Below are 9,293 nucleotides of genomic sequence, written 5' to 3' on the forward strand. Positions count from 1 at the left end.
GGAAAAACAACAGATTCTCTACAAAGCAACTGGTCAGGAAGGTTCAAGAGTGTCTTGGTCTTGAAAGTCAAGGAGAAGCCAAGAGACTGCTCTAGATGGAAAGAGAAGGCACACGTGGAAATGGGACATCCAGTAGCATCTGGGACAGTTCTGACACCTGGCAGAGCTGGGGTGATCAGGGGATCTGATGATGCTAATGGTTTATGTGCATACTGAAGCATCCAAGTAATAGGGGGCCCATCTCAAATGGCTGTGGAAGGAAGCATTATTTGTACTGTTTCATTAAACTTGAAATTATTTCAAAATAAAAAATTGTTATTTAAAAATTATTTTAAAGACCTCTAAAAGTATTTTTGAAAATCCATGCAAATCTTTTAAAAAATAGAACAAAAGATGATGAGCCAGGAAAAGAGAATAGGTGAGTTTCGTGTCCAGAAACTTCAGTACAACTGTATACAGGCATTCAATTTGGAGGAATTAATGATGACACCACAGTACAATTTAGTGACCCTACAGTCTGGGAGTCATTCACTCAAAGTTAGAAGTTAAACTAAAGCAATTCATCAAATCAATCAAACATAAATTCACTCCCAAATTTTCATTGACAGCTGATCTGTGGTACCTGTTCAGTGAATTCAGCTAACTAGCAGTATTTGCGTGTGCATTTACAAAGAACTGTTGTTTCAAACTTTGAAAATCTCTCACACTTAATTTTCTGAAAAACTGAGCAAAGCATATAATCGCAATTTAGATCATTTCTGCTCCAGGCCTTTATTCTAACTCCTGTTCGTCTATCTGATTCTATTTGTGTTTAACATTGCTATTATTTTCTTATCCTTTTGCTAAAATGCAAAGAAGAAAATAAGATCTGGTAGCATTAAAACTAATAAGCTTTACTACATATTTTTTAAAAATTAAGAAACTACTTTAAAATATCATTTTGAGACTCTGTAAGTTTAGTTACTATACGTTGGTCTTCCTAGAGCAGAGGCTATAAAGTGGTAAAATTTGGCTGAATTAAATTCACAGAGATTCTGTTTATCATGATTCTGTTTATCATGCACAGATTTTATTGCCCTGGTGATTTTTAAAAGGATTTTGATGCCTTAAAACAGGGAATGTGCCATCATATCAAGATGCCATCTAGCTTGGTACATTTCACGTGGTCACATTAACTATCTTTCCTCTGTAAATATTTAAATTTGTACCACTTGGAGTAGAGTGGCTTGAAGTTGATAATGTCAAAACCAAGTGCTATTAAATATGAAAACAATTTTTGAATTTCAACAAAGATTGTTTACCTAACTCTGAAAACAAAAATAAAATGTCTAAAATGGTCCTTCATGCAATCATAATCTTAGAGAATAGCCAATATGATAATCATTGGCAAAAGCTTTAGATATTAATACAAAAAAACTGAGCACCTACTAGGCACCAGGCATAAAGATAGGGTAGTTAAAGTTTTCAGTCTTTTGAAAGGAAACATCTTTTAAAGAAAATTATACTAAATGTAATAGATAACTCTGTGATATAAGAAGAGTGTGATGACTGGAATAAACAAACATAAAAACAAATAAATAAAGCAGGAAAGATGATTCTAAACACTGAAACACGAGAGCAGGGCAGGCAGAGGAATGATAATGTTGTTGGATGAAGGGTGAAAAGAAGTGGGAGACTTCCAAGAAGATGAAACAGGGTAAGAAGGACGTGAGGGCAGACTGTTTCATGAACAGAAGTAAGAGCAGAATTACTGGGGCACCGAGAGTTGAGGAAAACATCTCTGCTCCGTGATTATCTGACCTCTACTTGGGTCCTGTTAGTGGGAGAGGGTCATGATTCCTAGAGGCTAAGACAACTCACTTTGTCTTAAAGTAAAGTAAAAATCATTCTTTCTGTCACTATCTTCATTTTAATTTGGCCTCCGCTTCCACGTGAGAATTCTGCAAATATTTTAAAATATTGATCAGTCTCTTTTGCTCCTGGAAATCTTCAACAACTCTATGAAAGCTTGTTCTAAAATATCTTCCCTAGAATGAGTTCTCATTGTTAAATGTTACTTTTATCATTGTTGCCAGATTTTAAAATTTTACATCAAATGATAGGAGCTAATATATCTTGAATGTTTAAAATGTGCAATGTAGTCTTAGGTGCTTAACATGCATTATCTCATTTAAGACACCAAGCTTGTCTCCTCTTGCATATGGGAAAATAGAATCTTGCAAAGACTACATAGCATTCCTTTCTAGAAGCCACTAAGCATCAGAGGTAGGGTTTGAACACATATTTTGGCTTTCCACTTCAGCACACTGAATCATTCATCTATGTGGAAAAACCACTACACAACCATTGGTTACTGGTCCTTTTCAATCTGAAAGTCATACTTTTATTAGTTTAGCCTTGAGACTAATAAAATGGTTTTTGGAATTATTTTAATGTTAGAGAGCATTGAAAGTCATTTAAAGGCCTTCCTATAACCTAGAATCATAACTTTTTATGATAAATCTGAATATAAAAATTGCCCAATCTTCCATAGCATGAAATATAAAGTCTCTTCCTTCCATTTCTACTCCTCTCTTTTTAGCCTTGTCCTAGAAGACAAGGATGTCTGTTACTTTCTAGTAGCAAGAAGAGTCTAAGGTTCACATTCTGAAATTAAAAGTTTGTGCTTTAGATCTGGAATATAATATAGTTCTGCTCCAAAACAAGGAAATAAAACGGCATACAGTCTCAGTCTATTGGGCTTTCTGCCACTCAACATGGACATCTACATGAATGACTCCTCCAAAAGCTAGGATCAAGGAGTTGGAGCCATTCGTGAGCCACAGGGGAAGAGAACAAGAAGTCAACGAGAAGCTAAGACCTCCCGCAAGTTGGTGCTGTGCACGGACTGACTGGGGGAGAGCCAGAAGCCAGCCCCTCCTAAAACAGGGGGCAAGAAGAGCCAACATTCCTCTCCTCCCTGCCCCTCATAAACTGTGATGATAGCTAACAAGGTAAAATGCTTACAGTGTTTGGTGTTTCACTGCCTTTGCAGGCTTAAAGCCAGTCATCTGATCATCTATTCAGAGGATAACAATATGCAACGTAGCATAATGGGGGAATCTCCTTCTGAAGGTGGTGGCCATTCTTAATTCCCTGTCATCTTGTTTCAAAATTCTATATCGTTCTCACTGGTTGAGTTTTATTCTGCTTTATCTTGCTTGATTTTATTATATCCGATGGCATGGGCAGCTATTTTAGAAGATAACAAAATATATTATGGTAGCCATTTTGGATTTACTATTATCTTGTTTTGAAGTCCTGAACTACGTTCATTGTTTTGTTTTATTGGTTCTACTCTGTTTCTGTTTTGCTGTATTTTACTATCTGAAGGTATGAATGGCTATTTTGAAGGGGCATTATGATAGTCACTGTTGACTTCTGATTATCTTGTTTCGAAATCCTGCATCACTTTCTCTGTCTTGTTTTGATTGGCTTTGTTCTGTTTTATTTTGCTTGGCTTTATTCTCTCTAAAATGAAATTACAAAATAAATATAAATAAATAAACTAGAAAAAACTAGAATTCAGGAAATTTTCTGAATTCCATACTTAAGATTAAAACATATTTTGGAGATAATTTTTCTCTGGTGTATATGGGAAAAACACTTTTCTATGATGTCTATGGAAACAGTATATATAAAACTTTTATTGCACATAAGCTAATTTACTTATCACTCATTTCTGTATCTTTACCTCATTCATTTTTATAAATTATCTAAATTTTTAAAAATGCAGGCTGGGGATATAGCTCAGTGGCACAGCACCTACCCAGCGAGCACGATGTCCTGAGTTTGATTCCTGATACCAAAATAAATAAACACATACATAAATAAAGATGTGTATGTCTGCTATGTGGTAGATACCATAACCAATAGGCAAAACTAAGATATGTTAGCAATTAAAAGGAATTAGGAGAATGAATGGCCCAGATCCAGAAGAGGTGAAAGAAACTGCAATATTCAATCACATAGTGTAGATTGCACAGCACCTACTTTATTTTCATCTGACTTAGAATTGAATCTGGAATTGGCGCTTAACCTGAAAGCTTTGTAAACTAAGCATTATTCCAGCGAGCAGGCCACGTTAAAGCTGAGGCTTTGTTCCTCTTTCTGTAGTCACTGTGAAGGGAAGCTGGGTGAACAAGGCTAAGACTGTGAGGAAGAGTCCATTTGGCTTTTTTATCCATTTTTTTTTTTTTGTCTTTTTCCTTTTTATCGGTACCAGGGATCGAACTCACTACTGCCTGCTTGCAAGGCAGACGCTTATGCCGCTGAGCTAAATCCCCAGCCCCAAAGAGTCCATTTGGATCCATAATTTTAGGAATGGCAGTGATAGCTGGTTCCTTTACAAGCTAAATAAAAATATGATTTACTAGATACATGGGTGTAAAAGAACAGTCAACTGATATTAACTTTCCTCTTCCAAAATCCTTCCTTACCATGTGGTAAAGCTGAGTGCCTCCTGGCAGCTAGGAAACAGAGAGGGGCAGGGGTCAAGGTCCCAATGTACCCCTCAGGGGCTAGTGCCCCACAACCTACTTCCTCTGCTGGGCCTCACCTCCAAAAGGTTCATCATACCCAGTGTGCTGCCATCGGTGGGCCAATCCCTCAACATATGGGGCTTTGGGGGACCTTCCAGATCTAAACCATAACTCTTTTAGTTTTGTAATTTTGAAACTAATGTAGTTGTGTAATCTTGTTTTCTTTTTACAAAGGAAGATCTTGTCCAGGAAGGGTCCAGCTAGTGCTTTGCATGTCTGAGTCTAGTTTCTCTCTTCTCCATGTATTCTTTTTTATTGAGTTCAGTTGACAAAATCTTCTATCTGTAAGATACACAGGATCTTGTTTTGAGATCCTCTCATATGTTCTTACCTGGTAGTGTTTTAATTTTTATAAATATTAAAATGACATTTAATAGGGGAAGAAACATTGAGTAGTCCAATTAAGACTCTTGTTCTGTTCTTTATTGTTCTGTATAATATAGTAATGCAGCCTCAGGTCTTCACTGTCTTAGGATCGTTTCCTGTCATTAACTAGATCTCGTTAGGAGAGCCTTCTTGTAACTAAGCATCTCCTTGGGAAAGTACGTTCATTTCTCTACTATCTATAGAATTAAATTATAAGCTTGGCAGAGTAGCAACTAGTTACCTAACATTTTTGTTGGTGTTTAATGCATTTTCTACACCCTCCTTCAGTATTCAATTTTTCAATAAAATTGAGAAGTTGTATTACCATAAATACTTTTAGATGCCAACATCTAAGGCCTCCTTAGCAGACGTGGTTTCTGCTTTGGTAGGTAGAACTCTGAGCAGGGGTCATAAAAGACGAGGAAAGACAACTCTGGAGCAATAGTAAAATAGATCATGCAAATAAAAGATTCATGATTGGAGAAACCTAACTTTGATTCTTAAGTTCAGTGGATGACCTTGGAAAAGACCCTTGAGCTCTCTGGGACTCAAAAATTAAGTCAGTTAGATAATCCCAAATATTCAAGTAGATAATGCAAATAAAAGATTCATGATTGGAGAAATCTAACTTTGATCCTTAAATTCAACGAGTGACCTTGGAAAAGACCCTTGAGCTCGCTGGGACTCTGAAGTTGAGTCAGTTAGATAATCCCAACTATTTAAGCACTATACTCTTTGATTTTATATTAAAGAGAGAGGAAAACATTCCCTCCATAAGCAGTTCTAGGGAAAGTCAATCTTGACATTTCGCTTCTCCTATTCTCATTCTGTTTCTGACTACATAACTGTTTGTAATAGTTTTCTCACTTTTGTCTCTAGTCTATACTTTCAATGTATATTTTTTCTCAGTAATCCTCAATCTATATAACATTTTTACTGTCTTTTTTTTCTTGTGTATCATTTGTTTTCCGTTAGTAGATTCATAGCTCTTCCTTTACAGGTTGCCCTTCCTCACACCTCGCTTTGTGATGGAATCACTTACAAAAACCAAGGGAAGTTGTCATGGCAGTAACGCTGGCATTTTCCTTAACATCTAGTGAGGACAACGTATTTCCAGTGTTACACAATCTAATTTCTATTTTCCTGGGTGGGAAAGTCTGTTTTTAAAGCATTGCTTTCAGAATGATTATAAATATAGAAACAAAAATACTTGAACTTTAAATGACTGCTTGAAGGATGACAAAGTCTAATTCCTACACAAAAGTTATATCCTCTCCAAATTTATGCACACTTTCTATTCATATTCCCTGTCTTCTGATTGGTCTATATTTTCTATCTTCACTTTTAAAATTTTATCCCCCTTGAGCTCTTTGACGCTAACTTCCAACATCTTATGTCTTCATTCTTTCCTAAATTGTAGTGTAACGCTACCCCACGCACAGCCTTCTTCATGTCCCCAAGACTCCTTTTGCTTCCTGGGAGGTAACGCCAGGTGAAACCATGATGAAAACCATGTATCCATCTCAACCCTCTCTGCACCTAGCGTCGTCCTCTCTTCTATTGCCACATCTTCTGCTGGCCTCTTTGGCTCCCCTGGTTAGTCTTCCCAGATTCACCTAGGGTCTCTATAATTTCCCAAATTCTGAGGTTTCTTTTCTTCAGAACTTATTTTGGACCCCATTTTCTCAAGGCACATTTAAGACATGAGTTATTTTTATGTCCCCAAGTGACTTGATAGCTCATGTAGCCCCTTGTCTCCCAAAAAAGCATAATCAGAGGCATTTTAGGGATTTTGGACACATGGGAATGATATTACATCGTGTAATGTATGCTTTTACTGTAATGGGACATCATCATGGAATTGTGAAAACACACTTAGCATTATGTGGCTTGCTTCTCCTCCAAATATGTCAGAAACTGACTAAACTAGAGAAAAATCTTGAAGTATCAATATAAACCTATTACTTCACAGATAAGAGGGGAAATCATCTTTAAAATTTCTCAGTGAGAAAAAAATTATTTATCTGAAGCTTTTGGAGATTTTTTTAGAAGTTTTAAGAAGGCATAAAATCTCAGCATCAAATTTATTAACAACAATATACCTGTTTTCAATTACTCTATTGCTCTGCATTTTAACTACTGAATTCTCTTCATCACTTTATGTGACTTTCCCCCTATCTCTCAGAGCCCTCTCCTAGGTTTCCTTTCACCATTTATCTGAATAAAATATGACACACACACACACATCCCCTCCAAACCCTCAAGAATCTCTATGCCAAATGTTTTACCGCTTATAAAGCACTTTAAAATGCGTGCGCACATTGAAGTCTAGGTTTAAGATGGCGACCCTGAGCACATGAAGAGCCAGAGCTTGGAGAACTTGTCACATGCTACAGAAGTCACAGAAGAGCCCAAACTGGTGCTCTCACGTCACCTGCATCTACAGGACTCTTTCCCTGCTGATGACGTTTAGAGCGAATCATGTGATAAGTATGGGGAATTTTTCTGTTGTGCTCTTTCTTCAGCTAACGAAAAGCAAAATACTTATAATTTTACAATTTTATGTCCAACACACCCATCCAATTATATGACACTTTATGATTTTAAATACTGCCCATAAAATTCACAAGGTTAAGTAAGCACACATCACAGTACTATGTAAGCTTTCAGGAATAGCAAGTCAGCCCAGAGTGGGATGAGATACATAAAGGAAACATTGGTTTCTGTGACATGTATTATTTGCATACTTATATTACTCAATGGAGGCTGGAAATTAACTCTACAAGAAGTATTACAAATGTCATTTTTTATTTCTCTGGTTTTCAGCATTCTTCTGAATATATGACAATTCACATAAACCAGTTCCTTCCTGGAGTTCCCTGAACTCTATCTGGTAAGATCTAATAGCTAGCTGCCTTTGGAACTTTCAAAGCAAACATTAATGTAAGGACACACACACAAAAAGATGTTACAGTAACCGAAAAGGCTGTAAGTGTATCAATAATATTCTTAAAATATGACAGGCGTGTACATTCATTGTCTCTCCCTCTCTCCTCACCTCCTTCCCACTTGGCATCTCTAGTAAATCATTTTGTGGTGGCTTGGTTTTTCGAGACCGAGACTCACTATGTAGTTCATGCTAGCCTAGAATTCATGATGTAGCCCTGACTGGCCTGGAGCTTGGCCATCATCTTGCCGCAGCCTCTCCAGTGCTGGGAGTACAGGCTCTGGCCACCATCCCCAGCACTTAGAAGTTTCTCTACTAAACCTTCAAGTTAATTCTCTCCTGCATCTTAATGTTTCAACCAGGCTTTGTACTGCTGTTGGCTTTCCAGTCCGGTTCCTCCCTTTTCAGTGACTTCAAGTGGTGCTTTCCTTTCATTCATCCCATTTTTAACTAAATTTCATTATGAAAAATTCTGAAAGCATTGTGGAATGATTGAAGAATTCAGCTCTAGTTCCAGTTCAGACTGCAACAAAGCACATCCTTTTCTTTGCCCAGGGCATGTCCTGATTTACTCTTTTAATTTACTGAAATCAAAAGGCTGCTTTGGGAGCATGTTAACACTTGCCCCACGAGTTAAAAGACAGATGGAGGAATGAATTCTAAATATCTTATGTCCTGCTTTAAAAAAACACTTGAAACTCATTTCTCGTTACCTCAGACAGCACGGATAGCGTTCCAAGCCCTTTCTCCCCCAACATTTCCGACTCACCGGCTGCCTTTTGACACCTAGCCAGTTTTTCCACACCAGGACCCGAAGCTGATGAAACTGGGAAGCCATCCTTCCAGCACCACAATGAGACAATTCTTTTTTCCTCCACTCCTCCGGAGAAGAATCAGTGCGCTGTCCAACTCGCTGTGTGTCGGTGGGCCAGGAACCTTTTCAAGGCATAGCTTTCTTTAAGGCCAGGCCAAGAAACCCACGGTTCTCCTCTTCTTGCTGGATCTTCCCTTTCAGTTAATCCTTGCCCAAGAAGAGCTTCTCAACCAACTTTTCCTCCAAAAAAGAGGACCCCAATCAGTGTCTTTGGTGGCTTGGGCTTATTTTAAAATAGTATCTCCTTGTTGCGTGAAGTCCAGGCACAGAGAGAATGAGTATCATTCAGATAATGTGCCACTGTAGGGAAAAAAAAAAAAAGATGAATACACACCTCCTACTCTCCATGAAATTAACTGCCTATCCACACCTTAGGGAACCTGTCACCCGCACCAGGCGCGTCATGAGGAATTAGGTGGGACCCTTGCCAGGCCAGTAGGACTTGTCCTACAGAGTGCCTGCGCTGGCAGAGGCAGGACACGGAGGGTATTTCCCAGGCTCCAGGCACAGACTCCAGGCCTAGCAA

At 38.0% G+C, this 9,293-nt stretch overlaps 1 protein-coding gene across 1 annotated transcript in view; it reads right to left on the reverse strand.

Moving 5' to 3' along the window:
* The window catches only part of Abca12 (ATP binding cassette subfamily A member 12), a 170,215-nt gene extending 161,151 nt beyond the window's left edge, over positions 1-9,064 (reverse strand). Inside the window, exon 1 of the mRNA XM_003474203.4 lies at positions 8,663-9,064. Coding sequence (XP_003474251.2) covers positions 8,663-8,731 — 69 coding nt within the window. The 5' untranslated portion in view covers positions 8,732-9,064. The remainder of the gene's footprint in view (positions 1-8,662) is intronic.
* Between the last annotated feature and the right edge of the window lie 229 nt (positions 9,065-9,293).

Source organism: Cavia porcellus, unplaced genomic scaffold (genome assembly GCF_034190915.1).
Source record: "Cavia porcellus strain 051 isolate PalLab524CR breed Dunkin Hartley unplaced genomic scaffold, mCavPor4.1 scaffold_26, whole genome shotgun sequence".
NCBI classification, from domain to species: Eukaryota; Metazoa; Chordata; class Mammalia; order Rodentia; family Caviidae; genus Cavia; species Cavia porcellus.